The sequence below is a fragment of the Salvelinus fontinalis genome, chromosome 15, assembly GCF_029448725.1.
Source record: "Salvelinus fontinalis isolate EN_2023a chromosome 15, ASM2944872v1, whole genome shotgun sequence".
NCBI classification, from domain to species: Eukaryota; Metazoa; Chordata; class Actinopteri; order Salmoniformes; family Salmonidae; genus Salvelinus; species Salvelinus fontinalis.
The window spans coordinates 10,402,465-10,425,615 of NC_074679.1; the positions used below are offsets into that span (position 1 = coordinate 10,402,465).

The following is a 23,151-nucleotide window of genomic DNA, read 5'->3' on the forward strand; positions in this document are numbered from 1 at the left end:
TTACAGAGGGACTAGTTAAAACATCATGTTTCATTACAGAGGGACTAGTTATAACTTAATGATTCACTACAGAGTGACTAGTTATAACATCATGTTTCATTACAGAGGGACTAGTTATAACATCATGTATCACTACAGAGGGACTAGTTATACATCATGTTTCATTACAGAGGGACTAGTTATAACATCATGTATCACTACAGAGGGACTAGTTATACATCATGTTTCATTACAGAGGGACTAGTTATAACACCATGTAGCACTACAGAGGGACTAGTTATATCATCATGTTTCACTGCAGAGGGACTAGTTATAACATCATGTTTCACTGCAGAGGGACTAGTTATATCATCATGTTTCACTACAGAGGGACTAGTTATAACATCATGTTTCACTACAGAGGGACTAGTTATAACATCATGTTTCTCTACAGAGGGACTAGTTATAACATCATGTTTTACTACAGAGGGACTAGTTATAAAACCATGTTTCACTGCAGAGGGACTAGTTATAACATCATGTTTCAATAGAGAGGGACTAGTTATAAAACCATGTTTCACTGCAGAGGGACTAGTTATAAAACCATGTTTAACTGCAGAGGGACTAGTTATAAAACCATGTTTCACTACAGAGGGACTAGTTAAAACATCATGTTTCACTACAGAGTGACTAGTTATAACATCATGTTTCACTATAGAGGGACTAGTTATAAAACCATGTTTCACTGCAGAGGGACTAGTTATAAAACCATGTTTCACTACAGAGGGACTAGTTATACATCATGTTTCATTACAGAGGGACTAGTTATAACATCATGTTTCATTACAGAGGGACTAGTTATAACATCATGTTTCATTACAGAGGGACTAGTTATAACATCATGTTTCATTACAGAGGGACTAGTTATAACATCATGTTTCACCACAGAGGGACTAGTTATAACATCATGTTTCATTACAGAGGGACTAGTTATAACATCATGTTTCACTACAGAGGGACTAGTTATAACACCATGTTTCACTACAGAGGGACTAGTTATAACACCATGTTTCATTACAGAGGGACTAGTTATAACATCATGTTTCATTACACAGAGGGACTAGTTATAACATCATGTTTCATTACAGAGGGACTAGTTATAACATCATGTTTCACTACAGAGGGACTAGTTATAACACCATGTTTCACTACAGAGGGACTAGTTATAACACCATGTTTCATTACAGAGGGACTAGTTATAACATCATGTTTCACTATAGAGGGACTAGTTATAACATCATGTTTCACCACAGAGGGACTAGTTATAACATCATGTTTCATTACAGAGGGACTAGTTATAACATCATGTTTCACTACAGAGGGACTAGTTATAACACCATGTTTCACTACAGAGGGACTAGTTATAACACCATGTTTCATTACAGAGGGACTAGTTATAACATCATGTTTCATTACAGAGGGACTAGTTATAACATCATGTTTCATTACAGAGGGACTAGTTATATCATCATGTTTCATTACAGAGGGACTAGTTATAACATAATGTTTCATTACAGAGGGACTAGTTATAACACCATGTTTCATTACAGAGGGACTAGTTAAAACATCATGTTTCATTACAGAGGGACTAGTTATAACTTAATGATTCACTACAGAGTGACTAGTTATAACATCATGTTTCATTACAGAGGGACTAGTTATAACATCATGTATCACTACAGAGGGACTAGTTATACATCATGTTTCATTACAGAGGGACTAGTTATAACATCATGTATCACTACAGAGGGACTAGTTATACATCATGTTTCATTACAGAGGGACTAGTTATAACATCATGTTTCACTACAGAGGGACTAGTTATATCATCATGTATCACTACAGAGGGACTAGTTATATCATCATGCATCACTACAAAGGGACTGGACTACGGGATGATCCCGGCCCTAAATACACCCTCCAACCGATCAGTGTTACCTGCTGTCAACGCCACTCCCACACACCTGGTTGATCAAATTTGTGTGCCTTCCCAGACTGCACTGCTACAGAGAGACACAGACGCGTGGGAAAAGTGCGTTATTGTTGGGTAAGAACAGAAAACAATGTTCACCCTTGTCTGTTCCCATGACCGGGATTCAGATATGTGGAGATAATACTACTAGTATTATAGTGTGTCTTTCAGACATACAGGAGGAGACGTGGCATTACGTGTCATGACATACCTGTGTATGGCAGCAAACAGGTCCTCAGCAGTCCGCGGTCTTGCTGGTGTCACCATCTCCTCCGCTGAAGAAATTTCAAACACCTCACCTGAGAGAGAGAGAGAGACAGAGAGAGACACAGAGAGAGAAAGAGAGAGAGATAGAGATAGAAAGAGAGAGATAGAGAGAGTGTGGCAGTGAGATTGCAAACAGGCCCAACCCCCACTCTTACACTAGCCCAAGCCAATGGCATGTACCAGAAGCTCAGCAGGCTCTGCTCACACTTACTGGCCTGAGGCCAAACCACACGACTAACAACATTGGATACTTTATGGAACACAAAGCCTTCACTATCTCATCCTGGAATATCCAAGGCCTGAGGTCATCTGCCTTTGGCCTAAAGAGCAGGAACCCGGACTTCACCAAAGAAATCGGTAATACAGACATTGTCATCCTGCAAGAAACCTGGTATAGAGGAGACGGACCCACTGGTTTCCCTCTAGGTTACAGAGAGCTGGTAATCCCATCCACCAAACTACCAGGTGTGAAACAGGGAAGGGACTCAGGGGTATGCTAATTTGGTATAGGGCAGACCTAACTCACTCCATTAAATTAATCAAAACAGGAACATTTTACATTTGGCTAGAAATTCAAAGAGAAATTATCTTAATTCTTATGCCTGAGATCCCGTTAACGGGATTGATTTGACAACAGCCAGTGAAAGTGCAGGGCGCCAAATTCAAAACAACAGAAATCCCATAATTAAAATTCCTCAAACATACAAGTATTTCACACCATTTTAAAGATACACTTCTTGTTAATCCCACCACAGTGTCCGATTTCACATAGGCTTTACGGCGAAAGCGCCACAAAACGATTATGTTAGGTCAGAGCCAAGTCACAGAAAAACACAAGTATTTTTCCAGCAAAAGAAAGGAGTCACAAAAATCTGAAATAGAGATAGAATTAATCACTAACCTTTGATGATCTTCATCAGATGACACTCATAGGACTTCATGTTACCCAATACATGTATGTTTTGTTCGGTAAAGTTCATATTTATATCAAAAAAATCTCAGTATACATTGGCGCCTTACGTTCAGAAGTCACAAAACATCCTTTGATTTTGCAGAGAGCCGCATCAATTTACAGGAATACTCATAATAAACATTGCTACAAGATACAACTGTTATGCATGGAATTTTAGATGCACTTCTCCTTAATGCAACCGCTGTGTCAGATTTCAAAAAAGCTTTACGAAAAGCAAACCATGTAATAATCTGAGTCGGCGCTCAGAGCCCAATCAAGACACAAATATAGCCACCATAGTATGCACTCAACAGAAGTCAGAAGTAACAATGACAAGATAACCAACAAAAACAGGTCACAACTCCTGCAGCACTGTCGCATGCTGGGTATGTACATAGTCAATGGTAGGCTTCGAGGGGACTCTTGTGGTAGGTACACCTATAGCTCATCTCTTGGCAGTAGTACTGTAGACTGCTTTATCACTGACCTCAACCCAGAGTCTCTCAGAGCATTCACAGTCAGCCCACTGACACCCCTATCAGACAACAGCAAAATCACAGTCTACTTGAACAGAGCAATACTCAATCATGAGGCATCAAAGCCAAAGATTAAGAAATGCTATAGATGGAAGGAATGCAGTTTGGAAACCTACCAAAAAACAATTAGGCAACAACAAATTCAATCCCTTTTAGACAATTTCCTGGGTAAAACGTTCCACTGTAATAGTTAAGGTGTAACCTTGGCAGTAGAAAATCTTAACAGTACATTTCACCTCTCAGCTTCTCTATCAAATCTAAAAATCTCAAATAGAAAACCGAAGAAAATGAACAACAATGACAAATGGTTTGATGAAGAATGCAAAAATCTAAGAAAGAAATTGAGAAACCTTTTGAACCAAAAACATAGAGACTCAGAAAACCTGAATCTACGCCTTCACTATGGTGAATCACCAAAACAATACAGAAATACACTACGGATAAAGAAGGAACAGCACGTCAGAAATCAGCTAAATGTAAATGAAGAATCAATAGACTCTAACCACTTCTGGGAAAATTGGAAAACACTAAACAAACAATAACACGAAGAATTATCTATCCAAAATGGAGATGTATGGGTAAACCACTTCTCCAATCTTTTTGGCTCTATAACAAAGAATAAAGACCAAAAACATATACAGGATCAAATACAAATCTTAGAGTCAACTATTAAAGACTACCAGAACCCACTGGATTCTCCAATTACCTTGAATGAGTTACAGGACAAAATAAAAACCCTCCAACCCAAAAACGCCTGTGGTGTTGATTGTATTCTTAATGAAATGATCAAATATACAGACAACAAATTCAAATTGGCTATACTAAAACTCTTTAACATCGTCCTTAGCTCTGGCATCTTCCCCAATATTTGGAACCAAGGACTGATCACCCCAATCCACAAAAGTGGAAACAAATTTGACCCCAATAGCTACCGTGGGATATGCGTCAACAGCAACCTTGGGAAAATCCTCTGCATTATCATTAACAGCAGACTCATACATTTCCTCAATGAAAACAATGTACTGAGCAAATGTCAAATTGGCATTTTACCAAATTACCATATAACAGACCATGTATTCACCCTGCACACACTAATTGACAACCAAACAAACCAAAACAAAGGCAAAGTCTTCTCATGCTTTGTTGATTTCAAAAAAGCCTTCGACTCAATTTGGCATAAGGGTCTGCTATAGAAATTGATGGAAAGTGTTGTTGGGGCTAAAACATACGACATTATAAAATCCATGTACACAAACAACAAGTGTGCGGTTAAAATTGGCAAAAACACACACATTTCTTCCCACAGGGCCATGGGGTGAGACAGGGATGCAGCTTAAGCCCCACCCTCTTCAAAATATATATCAACGAATTGGCGCGGGCACTAGAAAGGTCTGCAGCACCCGGCCTCACCCTACTAGAATCTGAAGTCAAATATCTACTGTTTGCTGATGATCTGGTGCTTCTGTCACCAACCAAGGAGGGCCTACAGCAGCACCTAGATATTTTGCACAGATTCTGCCAGACCTGGCCCCTGACAGTAAATCTCATTAAGACCAAAATAATGGTTTTCCACAAAAGGTCCAGTCACCAGGACCACAAATACAAATTCCATCTAGACACCATTGCCCTAAAGCACACAAAAAACTATACATAGCTTGGCCTAAACACCAGCGCCACAGGTAACACCACAGGTAACACGACAGGTAACTTCCACATTCCACTTCCACTTCCGCATTCTATGCCATCAAAAGGAACATAAAATTCAACATACCAATTAGGATCTGGCTAAAACTACTTGAATCAGTCATAGAGCCCATTGTCCTTTTTTGTGTTGTGAGATCTGGGGTCCGCTTACCAACCAAGATTTCACAAAATGGGACAAACACCAAATTGAGACTCTGCATACAGAATTCTGTAAAAATATCCTCCGCGTACAACGCAGAATTAGGAGAATTAGGCCGATACCCGCTAATTGTCCGTGCACCTGGCTACCTTGGTTAGCGCGCAATGCGCCCGGCCCACCACAGGAGTCGCTGGTGAGCGATGAGACAAGGATATCCCTACCGGCCAAACCCTCCCTAACCCGGACAACGCTAGGCTAATTGTGCGTTGCCTCACGGACCTCCCGGTCGCGGCCGGTTGCGGCGGATCCTGGGCGCGAACCCAGAGTCTCTGGTGGCACAGCTAGCGCTGCGACACAGTGCCCTGGACCACTGCGCCAACAGGGAGGCCCACATTGGAAGGAATTAACAAAAAAACTGAGCAAACTAGAATGCTATTTGGCCCTAAACAGAGAGTACACAGTGGCAAAATACCTGACCACTGTGACTGACCCAAACTTAAGGAAAGCTTTGACTATGTACAGACTCAGTGAGTATAGCCTTGCTATTGAGAAAGGCCGCCGTAGGCAGACATGGCTCTCAAGAGAAGACATGCTATGTGCACACTGCCCACAAAATGAGGTGGAAACTGAGCTGCACTTCCTAACCTCCTGCCCAATGTATGACCATATTAGAGACACATTTTTCTTTCAGATTACACAGATCCACAAAGAATTCGAAAACAAACCCAATTTTGATAAACTCCCATATCTACTGGGTGAAATTCCACAGTGTGCCATCACAGCAGCAAGATTTGTGACCTGTTGCCACAAGAAAAGGGCAACCAGTGAAGAACAAACACCATTGTAAATACAACCCATATTTATGCTTATTTATTTTCCCTTTTGTACATTAACCATTTGTACATTGTTACAACACTGTATATATACACATAATATGACATTTGTAATGTCTTTGTTCTTTTGAAACTTCTGTATGTGTAATGTTTACTGTTAATTTGTATTGTTTATTTCACTTTTGTATATTATCTACCTCACTTGCGTTGACAATGTTAACACGTTTCCCATGCCAATAAAGCCCCTTGAATTGAATTGAGAGAGAAAGAGAGAGAGAGATATTGAGAGAGCCTCTCCTCCACTCCGTCCCTGGCTACTGTCCTGATCCTATCTCTCATTCCAGCTAGTGGCAGAGAGATGAAGACATGAGAAACACAACGAGGGACAGGGACGAAGGAGAAAGATGTAAAGAAAATAACTGAAGAGAGACAGAATGATAGCTAGAGAGAAGGATATGAGGTCCTTGTGCTTACAGGCTGTCAGAAGAGAGGGGGGAGAGGGTCAGGGAGAGAGCGCGGGTGGGAGGATGGGGGGTTGAGAGATATACGATTATCTTCAACTCAGAGGAAGGTAGACGATCTACAACCCAGTAAGAGATCTACTGTATGTGTCAGTAGGAGAGAGAGAGAGAGAGAGAGAGAGAGAGAGAGAGAGAGAGAGAGAGAGAGAGAGAGAGAGACAGAGAGACAGAGACAGAGACAGAGACAGGGACAGAGACAGAGACAGAGACAGAGACAGAGACAGAAGGGGGGAAGAGGGAGAGAGACAGAGACAGAGACAGAAGGGGGGAAGAGGGAGAGAGACAGAGACAGAGAAGGGGGGGGAAGAGGGAGAGAGACAGAGAGTTTCTTAACTCACCGTTGTCCTCTCTGGAGCTCAGGGATCCTGTGGAGCTGCTGGCCCCGTCTGTCTCCAGACAGCGCCTCTCTTCCCTCTTCTCCCATTCCATCCTCTCCTCCTCCAGTTCCCCCTCTTCAGTTGACAGTGCACTGCTAAGGGCGTCTTTGTTCTCTTCCGGAGAGAAACTTCCAGAATCTCTGCTGTCCTCCTCAATGGCTCCCCTCTGTCTGTCTTCCTCCTCTCTCCTCCCCAGCATCAGTGTGATGTGCACATTCTCTCTCTCCTCCTTCTCTTCCTTATCTTCTGATCTCCCGAACTCTGTGTATGGAACAGAGCCACACTCTACCTTTGTCTCTGCTTCTGTCTCTGTGTATGTCTCCATCTCCAGTGGACAGGACTCCTGCTGTGGCTCTGGTACACAGGGTGCTGGAGGAGAGGGCCTTGGTGGTAACTCTGCTACACGGGATGCTGGAGGACAAGTTTTTGTTGGTAACTTTTGTACACAGGGTGTTGGAGGAGAGGGCCTTGGTAGTAACTGTGGTACACAGGGTGCTGAAGGACAGGGCCTTGGTGGTAACTCCACTACATAGTATTCTGACTGGTAGCGTTTCAGGAAAGGGAATTCAGGCTTTGGCTGGGACTCTGTCTGGGACTCTGTCTGTGCCAATTTTATCCCCAGAAAGGGTGGTGTCTCTGGGACAAAGGGCTGTGGAGGTGTACCTGTGAGTACGGGTGGTGGGGTTGGTGTGTCTTTCTGGTGTGTCCTCAGTAGGGATAGTTTAGGGTTCTTTAGGGCAATGGGAGGCTTCTCTTTGCGGGGGATGGACGAGGGGGTAGCAGGGGAGTGTGTGAGTGTGTTTGCACACGCTGAGTGCTCTAGATGGCCATTGGTGAGGCAGGGTGTGGTCTCCTTTCGAGGCGTGTGTTCTCCGTTCTGTAACGCTGGTTCCACTGCTCTCAGTGGCCTAGAGAGACCAACCACTTTAGGCTTTTTTGGGGTTCTAGGCCTCTCCAGTGTTCTAGGCTTCTCCAGTGTTCTGGGCTTCTCCAGTGTTCTGGGCTTCTCTATCATTATAGCCTCTGGAGTTCTAGGGTTCTCTGGTAGTCTAGGAGTCTGTGAGGTTGTTGAGGGACTGAGGGCTTCTTCTGTTCCAACAGCCTCTCTGGTTCTGTCAGTGTGCTGAGTAGTGGTCGGTGTGGAGCAGGGAGGGACAGACTGTCTGGTTCTGTCAGTGTGCTGAGTAGTGGTCGGTGTGAAGCAGGGAGGGACAGACTGTCTGGTTCTGTTAGTGTGCTGAGTAGTGGTCGGTGTGGAGCAGGGAGGGACAGACTGACTGGTTCTGTCAGTGTGCTGAGTAGTGTTCGGTGTGGAGCAGGGAGGGACAGACTGTCTGGTTCTGTCAGTGTGCTGAGTAGTGGTCGGTGTGGAGCAGGGAGGGACAGACTGTCTGGTTCTGTCAGTGTGCTGAGTAGTGGTCGGTGTGGAGCAGGGAGGGACAGACTGTCTGGTTCTGTCAGTGTGCTGAGTAGTGGTCGGTGTGGCGCAGGGAGGGACAGACTCTGACGGTGTCTTTGTGACCGTCTTTAGCATAGCATCATTGGTTTCAAGTCTCTTTTGGAAATATGCTGTCAGTGTGCCAGTTGAATTGGCAGCCATTTTATGAACGCCAGTGGTCTGTCTTTCTTCAGCCTCAGTAAGCATAGCATTGATCCTCTCCACACTCTCTAACACAGTGCTGGTTAGTGTGGCATCCATCCCCTCCACTCCCTCCCGGGCGCAGGTTAGCGTGATGTCATTTAGCTTAGCAACAATGCTCTCTGTGATCTGCTGGGCATCATTAGTTGACATAGCGTTGGTTAGCGTAATGCTAGTTAGCTTAGCATCGGTGCTCTCTGGGCTCTGCCGAACATCATTAGCTGGGGTTGCGTTGGTTAGCATCATGCTAGTTAGTGTAGCATAATTGCGATCTTGGCTCTGTTCGACATTAGCTGATGTAGGGTTTGTTAGCATAATGCTAGTTAGCTCCTGTGGGGCTAGCTCTTGTGGCCTCTTGACAGAGCGCAGGGTGACTCTCTGCAGGGCTTGGGTTGTGATCAGGGGACAGGGGGGCCGTCCTGGACTCACTCTGGAGGTGCTCTGGAGAGGGGAAGGTGGTGTAGGGGTGTGGGTGTAAGGGGGAGGAGGTGGCGGAGGTGGGGGAGGGGGAGGAGGGGGAGGAGGATGGCTGTTGATTGAGAGGTCTAAATCCTTTAAGAGCTCAGGGGAAGGAGGAGGAGGGAATTCTGGCAATGATGTCACATGACTGGCAGGTGTAACAGGTGTATAAAAGGGATGGGGCTGAGTCTGTCGCACTGCACAGGTAAAGGATGGAGGCAGGAGGGAAGGGGGACAAGTTAGAGGAGTGGGGAGGAATGGCTGGGGTAGAGGAGGGGGTGAGGGGAGGGATGGCTGAGGTAGAGGAGGAGAAGCGGGGAGAGAAGGCTGAGTTAGAGGAAGGGGAGAGGGGAGAGTACGAGAGATGCACAGTTGAGGGAGAGGAGGAGGAGAGGGGAGTGATTGTTGTTGCGGAAGGGATGGGTAGGGTGGAGGTAGATAGGAAGGAGTGTTGGACTCAGGGAGGAGCGGAAGAGGGGGGAGAGGGGGGTATCTGGCAGAGTCAGCAGAGGTGTAGGAAGAGAGGGAGGAAGTGGAAGAAAAGGAGGAAGAGGGGGAGGAGAGGAGTGAGGACTTTCTCTCTGGGATGGGGGGTTTGGGCCCTCCTCTGCCAGGGGTAGAACATGTCCTGGGAAGGGAGGAGGTGAGGGGCAGGGAGGAGGAAGTGAGGGGTGAGGAGGTGGTTTGGGGTGAGGAGGAGGTTGGGGTGTTGCACTGGCTGGAGTGTCCGTTGGAGTTGGAAGCCAGACGCTGCAGTCTCCCTGCAGAGGCGGCCATGTTAGGAAAAGCGGCGGTCATTTTAGGTCCCATAGGCAGGCTCAGCCCTCCAGTACTGGCTGAGCGGGGCGCAGAGTGGTGAGGCTGCTTGAGGCTGGAAGGGTAGTCCTGGTCCTGAGCTGCATTGTCCTGTTGGTGGAAGCTGTGGAAGTGAGGGACCTGGTTGATCTGGCTGGCTGTATCAGCAGCCCCCCTTTCCCCCCTGCTCAGACTGCTGAAGCTGCGACAGCGGGGGACCCAAGGATCCTCGAACACCTCAAACACAACAGGGGAGACCAGAGGGGAAACGGGAGCAGGACTGGGGGTCTGGAGACTCCTCTGTACCGTCACCACCACCTCCTCTCTATCTCCAGGTTTGCTAGGGTTGTTGAAGTTGTAGCGCAGCGGTTTTCCCCGAGCAGGTTTACGCCGTAGCGATGTGGAACGGGTAGGGGGAACGGGGGGCCTCTTGAACTTCCTCAGCGAGATACTGTGTGACAAGTTACAGCTGTTGCTATGGAGACCGTGGTGGTCTTGGTTACCGTGGGGACAGCAGTTGTTGCCGGTGGCGTAGTCGGCAGAAATGCAGCCGTGGCTGTGGGACTTGAGCCACTGCAAGGGGGAGTGTCCGGCGGTGTCTGCGTCCCAGGAGCAGAGAGAGCTGCAGTCGGTCTGAAAGGGGGAGGAGATGGAGGAGAGAGGATGGAGTGGGGAGGAATGGCTGGAGGTCAGCAGGGGTACGTAGCTCCAGTCCTCCCTGAGTAATGTGCTCTGACTCTGGGATTTGCAGCTCCAACCCTTCCCTGACTGGCTCTGGAAGACATGGTCCTGGAGAGACAGACAAGACAGGCAATAAATATATATATAAAAAATTAAATATATTAATAATATTATAATAATTATAATAATACAATTAATTATAATACATATTAATTTAACAATAATAATAATGATAATGATATAATAATAATGTTGTATAATAATATGATAAAAATAAAATAATAATAATAATGATATAATATTAATAATAATAGTATAATATAATAATAACATAATAACGATAATAATATAATATAAATAATATAATAATACAAATATAATAATAATATAATAAAAATAATAATAATCTAATAATATTATATAATAATAATATAATAATATAATAATAATATAATATAATAATAATATAATAATATAATAATAATATAATATAATAATAATATAATATAAATAATATAATAATACTATCATAATATAATATTATAATAATAATAATATAATAATATAATAATATAATAATATAATATTATAATAATAATAATATAATAATATAATAATATAATATGAATATAATAATATAATAATAATAATAATAATAATAATAATAATAATATTATAATAATATTATAATAATAATATAATAATAATATAATAATATAATATAATAAAAATAATATAATAATAATATAATAATTATAATATAATAATATAATATAATAATGATATAATAATATAATATAATAATGATATAATAATATAATATAATAATATAATATTAATAATATAATAATAATAATAATAAAATAATAATAATAATATAATATTAGTAATAATAGTATAATAATACAAATATAATAATAATATAATAATATAATAATAATATAATAATATAATAATAATATAATAATCATAATATAATAATAACACAATAATAGCATAATATACACTGACTGGACAAAACATTAGGAACATGTGCTCTTTCCATGACATAGGCTGACCAGGTGAATCCAGATGAAAGTTAGGATTCCTTATTGATGTCACGTGCTAAATCCACTTCAATCAGTGTAGATGAAAGGGAGGAGTCAGGTTAAAGAAGGTTCTTTAATGCAACTGTGTCAGATTTCAAAAAAACTTTACGGAAAAAGAAACCCACGCTATAATCTGAGACGGCACTCAAAAGTAAAATACCACAGCCGCAAAGATGGCGTCAACATAAACAAGAAAATATATGATAAATATTCCCTTACCTTTGATCTACATCAGAAAGCACACCAGGAATCCCAGGTCCACAATAAATGTTTGTTTTGTTCGAAAAAATCCGTTATTTATGTCCTAATTCTGGTCAGCATTATATCGGACAAAAACTTCAAAAAGTGATATTACCGGTCAAAGAAACATTTCAAACTAAGTACACAATCAATCATGAGGATTTTTTTAACATTCTTGTGGGAAGCTGTTCTAGACCACCAAGTGCAGTCAGTATATAGATAATATGTGTGAAATGCTTGATAATGTATGTGATATCAACAGAGAAGTATATTTTCTGGGTGATTTAAATATTGACTGGCTATCATCAAGCTGTCCACTCAAGAAAAACCTTCAAACTGTAACCAGTGCCTGCAACCTGGTTCAGGTTATCAGTTAACCTACCAGGGTATTTACAAGCAGCACAGGAATTAAATCAACATGTATTGATCACATTTTTACATCGCAGATATATGCTTTAACTTCTTTGGGATAGGGGAGCGGTATTTTGCGTCCGGATGAAAAGCGTGCCCAAAGTAAACTACCTGCTACTCAGGCCCAGAAGCTAGGATATGCATATAATGGTAGATTTCGATAGAAACACTCAAACGTTTCTAAAACTGTTAAAATAATGTATGTGAGTATAACAGAACTGAAATGGCAGGCGAAACCCCTAGGACAAACCATCAACAACAAAAAAATCAGCATACCACTGATTTCAATGGCTGGCACTTATATAATAGGGCGAAATCGACCCCGATTGCAGTTCCTAGGGCTACCACTAGATGTCAACAGTCTTTAGAAAGAGTGAGACCCGAACAGGTCTCACCGGACTGAGGAGACGTACTGGAAGCCTGGTGCGTGGAGCTGCCACAGGGCTTACCAGGCTGGGGAGACACACTGGAGGCCTGGTACGTGGAACCGGAACAGGTCTCACCGGACTGGTCACTTCAGACACCTTGCGCATCACCGCAAAACACGGTGCCTGACCGGTCACACGCTCCCCACGGTAAGCACGGGGAGTTGGCTCAGGTCTAAACCCTGACACCACCAATCTCCCCGTGTGCCCCCCCCCCCCCCCCCCCACAATTATTTGGGGGGGCTGCCTCTCGGGCTCCCGTTGTTGTCGTGACTCCTGGTCTCGTCGCCGTTCCTCTAATTCCTCGTATCTTCGCCGTTCCGCTCTTGCTGCTTCTATCTCCTCCCTTGGATGGCGATACTCCCCAGCCTGCGCCCAGGGTCCTTTTCCATCCAGGATCTCCTCCCATGTCCACTCGTCCTTTTTACCACTCTGTTTGGTCCTTTGGTGGTGGGTAGTTCTGTAACGCCTGTCGTCGGAAGGAGTGGACCAAAGCGCAGCGTGAAAAGTGTTCATGATTATTTATTTAACTTTTCTGGGGAAGCGTCCCACCGGCCAATAGCCAGGGAAAATACAGCGCGCCATATTCAAATAACATGATAGAAAAATCTAACTTTCATTAAATCACACATGTAAGATACCAAATTAAAGCTACACTCGTTGTGAATCCAGCCAACATGTCAGATTTCAAAAAAGCTTTTCGGCGAAAGCATAAGATGCTATTATCTGATGATAGCACAAAAGTAAACAAAGGGAGAAGCATATTTCATCACTGCAAGCACGACACAAAAGGCAGAAATAAAATATAAATCATGCCTTACCTTTGATGAAAATTCTTTTGTTGGCACCTCAATATGTCCCATAAACATCACAAATTGTCCTTTTGTTCGATTAATTCCGTCGATATATATCCAAAATGTCCATTTATTTGGACCGTTTCATCCAGAAAAACACAGCTTCCAACTTTCGCCAAGTCACTACAAAATATATCAAAAGTTACATGTAAATTTACCAAAACATTTCAAACTACTTTGGTAATACAACGTTAGGTATTTTTAAACGTTAATAATCGATCAATTTGAAGACGGGATGATATGTGTTCAATACAAAGAGAAAACAAACTGACGCAACTTTTTTCGTAACGTGACTCTCTCAAAATATTTACTTCATGTGACCCTCATTTACGATAGCCCTACTTCTTCACTACACAAAGGAATAACCTCAACCGATTTCCAAGGACTGGTGACATCCAGTGGAAGCGGTAGGAACTGCAAGCAAGTCCATTAGAAATCTGGTGTCTCTAAAAAATCTAATTGAAAAGACAGTGACATCAAAAAAATACAAATTCTGAATGGTTTGTCCTCAGGGTTTTGCCTGCTACATACGTTCTGTTATTCTCACAGACATGATTCAAACAGTTTAAAAAACTTAAGAGTGTGTTCTATCCAAATCTACTAATGATATGCATATCTTATATTCTGGGGATGAGTAGCAAGCAGTTGAATTTTGGCATGCTATTTTTCCCGAAAGTGAAATGCTGCCCCCTGTCCTCAAGAAGTTTTAACAAAAAACTCTCAAACGAAGTAACAAAACGAAAGCGAACCGTTCTGTCAGGTAACAGAAATTAAACAGAAAATAACTACCCACAAAACACAGGTGGGAAAAAGGCTGCCTAAGTATGATTCCCAATCAGAGACAACGATAGACAGCTGCCTCTGATTGGGAACCACACCCGGCCAAAAACAAAGAAATAGAAAACATAGAAATAAAGAAACTAGAATGCCCACCCTAGTCACACCCTGGCCTAACCACAATAGAGAATAAAAGCCTCTCTAGGGCGTGACAGTTAGTACTAAATATTTCTAAAATTAAAAGCATTGTATTTGGAACAAAACACTCACTAAACCCTAAACCCCAACTCAATCTTGTAATAAATAATGTGAAAATTGAGCAAGTTGAGATGACTAAACTGCTTGGAGTAACACTAGATTGTAAGCTGTCATGGTCAAAACATATTGATGCGGTAGTAGCTAAGATGGGGAGAAGTATGTCTATAATAAAGCGATGCTCTGCCTTCTTAACAACACTATCAACAAGGCAGGTCCTACAGGCCCTAGTTTTGTCGCACCTTGACTACTGTTCAGTCGTGTGGTCCGGTGCCACAAAAAAGGACTTAGGAAATTTGCAATTGGCTCAGAACAGGGCAGCACGGATGCCCATTAGATGTACACAGAGAGCTAATATTAATAATATGCATGTCAATCTCTTCTGGCTGAAAGTAGAGGAGAGATTGACTTCATTACTTTTATTTATGAGAGGTATTGACATGTTGAATGCACCGAGCTGTCTGTCTAAACTACTGGCACACAGCTCGGACACCCATGCATACCCCACAAGACATGCCACAAGAGGTCTCTTTACAGTCCCCAAGTCCAGAACAGACCATGGGAGGCACACAGTGCTACATAAAGCCATGACAACATGGAACTACATAAAATTAGATTTAAAAAACAGATTAAAAAAACACCTTATGGAACAGCGAGGACTGTGAAGCAACACAAACATTGGCACACACACACACACACACGATAACATGCGCACTATACATACACATGGATTTAGCACTGTGTAGATATGTGTTAGTGGTGGAGTAGGGGCCTGAGGGCACACAGTGTGTTGTGAAATCTGTGAATGTATTGTAATGTTTTAAAATTGTATAAACTGCATTAATTTTGCTGGGCCTCAGGAAGAGTAATGGGGCTCCATAATAAATACAAATACACAACTGTGGGAAAAATTGGATTCAACATGGGCCAGCATCCCTGTGGAACGCTTTCGACACCATGTAGAGTCCATGCCCCTATTAATTGAGGCTGTTCGGATGGCAAAAGCAGGTGCAACTCAATATTAGGACGGTGTTCTTAATGTTTTGTACACTCAGTGTATACTCGCCATAGAGCAGGGTGCAGTGTCGCAGAATGTCCTGTAGGGGGTGGTGAGGCAGCTGCTCACAGAGGACAAGGTGTCCTCACAAGGGAGGCTGTGGAAGCCCTCCCCTCCATCTTCACCCACCAGCGAGACACTGCCCATGGAAGATGAGGGGGTGAGGGTGAGGCTAGGGTGAGGGTGAATCTTAAGGGAAGGGTTAGGGTTGAGGGTGAGGCTAGGGTGAGGGTTAGGAGTAAAGGAGGGGTTAAGGTTGAGGGTCGGGGTCGGGGTGAGAGAATCCATCAGAGAAGAGATGCCCTGTACTCTCTGGGCCTGGATCCGACACACTGATGACTTCATCACTCTCCTCTCCTCCTCCTCTCTCTTATCCATCACGCTCTCCTCATCCAACATTCCCTCCTCTCTTCTCTCCTCCCCCGTCTGGCCGGCCTCTGGGGCATGTGAGGGCGTGTGTGACTGGGTGTGTGAGCGCCTCATGATAGTGCTCTGTAGCAGGGCTGTGTTGACAATGCCGATCCGGCCCAAAGTAGAGTCCTGACCAGGCTGAACCACTGTTCTACTACACCCTGGCTCTTCATCAGCTTCATGTTCTGTAGAGGAAGAGAGGATGGGAGAGGAGAGGATGGGAGAGGAGAGGAGAGGAGAGGAGAGGAGAGGAGAGGAGAGGAGAGGTGAGGAGAGGAGAGGAGAGGAGAGGAGAGGAGAGGAGAGGAGAGGAGAGGAGAGGAGAGGAGAGGAGAGGAGAGGAGAAGAAAAGATAGAGAGTACACGTCCTCTGTGAAAACAATGTACTGAGAACATTTCAAATTGGCTTTTAACCAAATTACCGTACGACACACCACGTATTAACCCTGCACACCCTAATTGACAAACAAACAAACCAAAACAAAGGCAAAGTCTTCTTATGATTTGGTGATTTCAAAAACACACAACATTATAGAATCCATGTACACAAAATACAAAGTGTGCTGGTAAAATTGGCAAGAAACACACACATTTCTTTCCACAGGGCCATGGGGTGAGACAGGGATGCAGCTTGAGCACCACCCTCTTCAACATATATATCAACGAATTGGCGAGGACATTTGAACAGTCTGCAGCACCCGGCCTCAACCTACTACACTCTGAAGTCAAATGTCTACTGTTTGCTGATGATCTGGTGCTTCTGTCCCTAATCAAGGAGAGCCTACAGAAGCATCTAGATCTTTTGCACAGATTCTGTCAGACCTGGGCCCTGACAGTAAATCTCATTAAGACAAAAAAAATAGTGTTCCAAAAAAGGTCCAGTTGCCAGGACCACAAATACTATCTCAACACCATTGCCATAGAACACACACAAAACTATATGTACCTCGGCCTCAACATTAGAGCCACAGGAAACTTCCACAAAGCTGTGAACTATCTGAGAGACAAGGCTAGAAGGGCCTTCTATGCCATCAAAAGGAACATAAAATTCGACATCTCAATTAGGATATGGCCAAAAAATATTTCATCGGTTATAGAACCCATTGCCCTTTATGGTTGTGAGGTCTGGGGTCTGCTCACCAACCAAGACTTCACAAAATGCGACAAACACAAAATTGGACCTCACAACAGCCGAAGCTAAGTAGTAACATTAACATGATGTCTTCTAATTGCAGTCGCTGTACTCATAATATACAGGAGAACGATCGCCTTACGGCGAGGATAGCTGTGCTGCAAGCCCAGCTTCAGACGCAACCGTTAGGCAAGGGTAATTTCAGTGTAGGAAAGGATGAAACAGCGTCTGTGCCACCAGTAAGTACAGGTAGTAACGCTAGTACAAATCCCCCCGCACGGTCCCCGCAGCTGGACAACTTTCTCATGGCTTCTGGAGGGAAATGCTGTAGGAATGCTCAACCGGTGTCACGCATTCAGCCGGCAGAAACTTTCAACCGGTTTTCCCCATTAAGTAGCGAGTCGGAGTCTGAGGCCGAGTCTTCTCTTGACTCTACTCCTCCCGTTACGGGGTCTGAGACGCTGAAGACTCCCACCATTAGCTCTGACAAATTGAAAACCCTAGTCATTGGCAACTCCATTACCCGCAGTATTAGACTTTAAAAGAATCATCCAGCGATCATACACTGTTTACCAGGGGGCAGGGCTACCGACGTTAAAGCTAATCTGAAGATCCTACACTGTTTACCAGGGGCAGGGCTACCGACGTTAAGGCTAATCTGAAGATCATACACTGTTTACCAGGGGCAGGGCTACCGACGTTAAGGCTAATCTGAAGATCATACACTGTTTACCAGGGGCAGGGCTACCGACGTTAAGGCTAATCTGAAGATCATACACTGTTTACCAGGGGGCAGGGCTACCGACGTTAAGGCTAATCTGAAGATCATACACTGTTTACCAGGGGCAGGGCTACTGGCATAAAGGCTAATCTGAAGATCCTACACTGTTTACCAGGGGGCAGGGCTACCGACGTTAAGGCTAATCTGAAGATCATACACTGTTTACCAGGGGCAGGGCTACCGACGTTAAGGCTAATCTGAAGATCATACACTGTTTACCAGGGGGCAGGGCTACCGACGTTAACCTGTTGGGGATGGGGGCGCTGTTTAGACTATTTATGCTAATGTGGCTAATTTTTTAAACGGCTTCCCACAAAATCCTTGATCGTACAATATGCATATTATTATTATTATTGGATAGAAAACAGTCTATAGTTTCTATAGGAGTTGAAATTTTGTCTCTAAGTGGAACAGAGCCCATTCTACAGCAATTTCCCTGACATGGAGTCAGATTTGAGAAACGTTGGCCACTTTTCTGAAGTCATTTAAACGGGCACTGTCGTTGCTATGACTATACGGACACTTCTTACGTCTTCCCCTGGATGCCTTTACGTGATGACGATTCCAACGGGCTCGATTGCTCGTTCACAGGCCCTACAAATGAAAAAAACCTTTAGCTAGCAAGTCTTTTCTTGCTGCGTAACGCGCGTGGAAGACACCGACCCTCTCCTGTTCCAAGCATTAGTTTAGCCTGTTATATTTCTCCGGTCATCTTTTCACTCGTTATAGGAGTTACAAACATCACAAAGTAGTTAATTTAAAGCGTTTTATAGCAATTTATATCCGTTTAGTGCGATTTTGGGACATTTATTTTTGCAACGATGTGAAAAGTTGGTCACGCTTTTCAGTTCATCCCGAACGTAGTTGACATTTCCACATGGCAAGAGGACAGCTTTCCACCAAAAGACGATTTCTCCCAAGAAAGGATCCTTTGCCCAAGATACTGATGGAAGAACAGCTCAAGGTAGGACATTTTTATTATGATAAATCGTGTTTCTGTCGAAACATTTTAGTGGCTTAGGACGCCATGTTTTTTGACGTAGCTTCGCTTGGCGCAAACTGTATTGAAAAGTAAGGATAAATTAAAAAATGTAATAACGCAATTGTATTAAGAATTAAATTGTCTATCAATCCCTGTCCACCCTATATTTTTTAGTCACGTTTATGAGTATTTATGTATAAGAGTAGATCACTGTCTAAGTGGCGCAAGGACGTTTTCTTTACCAGCTTGTCTACATTTCACATTGTCTAACCATGATTTTGGTGGCTAAATATAAACATTTTCGATCAAACTGTATATGCATGTTGTAATGTGATGTTACAGGAGTGTCATCGGAAGAATTCTGAGAAGGTTAGTGAAAAAATTAATATCTTTTGGCGATGTTGACTTTTATCGCTCACTTTGGCTAGAATCAATGCTGGGCTGCTAATTGCTATGTGCTAAGCTAATATAACGATTTATTGTGTTTTCGCTGTAAGACACTTAGAAAATCTGAAATATTGTCTGTATTCACAGGATCTGTGTCTTTCGATTCGTGTATGCTGTGTATTTTTACGAAATGTTTGATGATTAGTAGTTAGGTAAACACGTTGCTCATTGTAATTATTCTAGTCCATTTGTGATGGTGGGTGCAATTGTAAACTATGCCATCTACCTGAAATATGCACTTTTTTCTAACAAAACCTATCCCATACCATAAATATGTTATCAGACTGTCATCTAATGAGTTTTTTTGTTGGTTAGGGGCTATAAATATCTTAGTTTAGCCGAATTGGTGATGGCTACTGGTGTTGGTGGACAAATAAAAGATGGTGGAATATGCTAATGTGTTTTTAGGTAATAGATGTACATCTTTACATATTGTGTCTTCCCTGTAAAACATTTTAAAAATCGGAAATGTTGACTGGATTCATAAGATCTGTGTCTTTCATTAGCTGTATTGGACTTTAATGTGTGAAAGTTAAATATTTTAAAAAAATATTTTTTTTGAATTTCGCGGCACTGGTTTTTCAGTGGGGGGGGGGGGGGGAGTGCCGCTAGCGGCACGCTGATCCTAGACAGGTTAAGGCTAATCTGAAGATCATACACTGTTTACCAGGGGGCAGGGCTACTGGCATAAAGGCTAATCTGAAGATCCTACACTGTTTACCAGGGGGCAGGGCTACTGACGTTAAGGCTAATCTGAAGATCCTACACTGTTTACCAGGGGGCCGGGCTACTGGCATAAAGGCTAATCTGAAGATCCTACACTGTTTACCAGGGGGCAGGGCTACTGGCATAAAGGCTAATCTGAAGATCCTACACTGTTTACCAGGGGGCAGGGCTACCGACGTTAAGGCTAATCTGAAGATCCTACACTGTTTACCAGGGGGCAGGGCTACTGACGTTAAGGCTAATCTGAAGATCCTACACTGTTTACCAGGGGGCAGGGCTACCGACGTTAAGGCTAATCTGAAGATCCTACACTGTTTACCAGGGGGCAGGGCTACTGACGTTAAGGCTAATCTGAAGATCCTACACTGTTTACCAGGGGGCAGGGCTACCGACGTTAAGGCTAATCTGAAGATCCTACACTGTTTACCAGGGGGCAGGGCTACTGGCATAAAGGCTAATCTGAAGATCCTACACTGTTTACCAGGGGGCAGGGCTACCGACGTTAAGGCTAATCTGAAGATCATACACTGTTTACCAGGGGGCAGGGCTACCGACGTTAAGGCTAATCTGAAGATCATACACTGTTTACCAGGGGGCAGGGCTACCGACGTTAAGGCTAATCTGAAGATCATACAATGTTTACCAGGGGGCAGGGCTACTGGCATAAAGGCTAATCTGAAGATCCTACACTGTTTACCAGGGGGCAGGGCTACCGACGTTAAGGCTAATCTGAAGATCATACACTGTTTACCAGGGGGCAGGGCTACCGACGTTAAGGCTAATCTGAAGATCCTACACTGTTTACCAGGGGGCAGGGCTACCAACGTTAAGGCTAATCTGAAGATCCTACACTGTTTACCAGGGGGCAGGGCTACTGGCATAAAGGCTAATCTGAAGATCCTACACTGTTTACCAGGGGGCAGGGCTACTGGCATAAAGGCTAATCTGAAGATCCTACACTGTTTACCAGGGGGCAGGGCTACCGACGTAAAGGCTAATCTGAAGATCCTACACTGTTTACCAGGGGGCAGGGCTACTGGCATAAAGGCTAATCTGAAGATCCTACACTGTTTACCAGGGGGCAGGGCTACCGACGTTAAGGCTAATCTGAAGATGGTGCTGGCTAAAGGTAAATCTGGCGAGTGTAGAGAGTATAAAGATATTGTTATCCACGTCGGCACCAACGATGTTAGGATGAAACAGTCAGAGGTCACCAAGCGCAACATAGCTTCAGCCTGTAAATCAGCTAGAAAGATGTGTCGCATTGAGTAATTGTCTCTGGCCCCCTCCCAGTTAGGGGGAGTGATGAGCTCTACAGCAGAGTCTCACAACTCAATCGCTGGTTGAAAACAGTTTTCTGCCGCTCCCAAAAGATACAATTTGTAGATAATTGGCCCTCTTTCTGGGACTCACCCACAAACAGGACCAAGCCTGGCCTGTTGAGGAGTGATGGACTCCATCTTAGCTGGAGGGGTGCACTCATCTTATCTACCAACATAGGCAGGGCTCTAACTCCTCTAGCTCCACAATGAAATAGGGTGCAGGCCAGGCAGCAGGCTGTTAGCCAGCCTACCAGCTTAGTGGAGTCTGCCACTAGCACAGTCAGTGTAGTCAGCTCAGCTATCCCCATTGAGACCGTGTCTGTGCCTCGACCTAGGTTGGGCAAAACTAAACATGGCGGTGTTTGCCTTAGCAATCTCACTGGAATAAAGACCTCCTCCATTCCTGCCATTATTGAAAGAGATCGTGATACCTCACATCTCAGAATAGGGCTACTTAATGTTAGATCCCTCACTTCAAAGGCAGTTATAGTCAATGAGCTAATCACTGATCATAATCTTGATGTGATTGGCCTGACTGAAACATGCTTTCAGCCTGATGAATTTACTGTGTTAAATGAGGCCTCACCTCCTGGTTACACTAGTGACCATATCCCCCGCGCATCCCGCAAATGTGGAGGTGTTGCTAACATTTACGATAGCAAATTTCAATTTACAAAAACCCACCATTGTTTTCGTCTTTTGAGCTTCTAGTCATGAAATCTATGCAGCCTACTCAATCACTTTTTATAGCTACTGTTTACAGGCCTCTTGGGCCATATACAGCATTCCTCACTGAGTTCCCTGAATTCCTATCGGACCTTGTAGTCATAGCAGATAATATTCACATTTCTGGTGATATTAATATTCACATGGAAAAGTCCACAGACCCACTCCAAACGGCTTTCAGAGCCATCATCGACTCAGTGGGTTTTGTCCAACATGTCTCTGGACCTACTCACTGCCACAGTCATACTCTGGACCTAATTTTGTCCCGTGGAATAAATGTTGTGGATCTTAATATTTTTCCTCATAATCTTGGACTATCAGACCACCATTTTATTACGTTTGCAATCGCAACAAATAATCTACTCAGACCACAACCAAGGATCATCAAAAGTTGTGCTATAAATTCTCGGACAACCCAAATATTCCTTGATTCCCTTCCAGACCCCCTCTGCCTACCCAAGGACGCCAGAGGACAAAAATCAGTTAACCACTTAACTGAAGAACTCAATTTAACCTTGCGCAATACCCTAGATGCAGTTGCACCCCTAAAAACAAAAAACATTTGTCATAAGAAACTAGCTCCCTGGTACACAGAAAATACCC

General features: G+C 43.4%; 1 protein-coding gene across 1 annotated transcript in view; it reads right to left on the reverse strand.

Moving 5' to 3' along the window:
- LOC129811231 (NHS-like protein 1) overlaps nucleotides 1–23,151 on the reverse strand; it is a 64,251-nt gene that overhangs the window by 31,121 nt on the left and 9,979 nt on the right. The window contains 5 exon segments of the mRNA XM_055862389.1: nucleotides 2,223–2,310; nucleotides 7,302–9,508; nucleotides 10,013–10,866; nucleotides 16,031–16,210; nucleotides 16,457–16,617. Of these exon segments, the coding sequence (XP_055718364.1) occupies nucleotides 2,223–2,310; nucleotides 7,302–9,508; nucleotides 10,013–10,866; nucleotides 16,031–16,210; nucleotides 16,457–16,617 (3,490 nt within the window).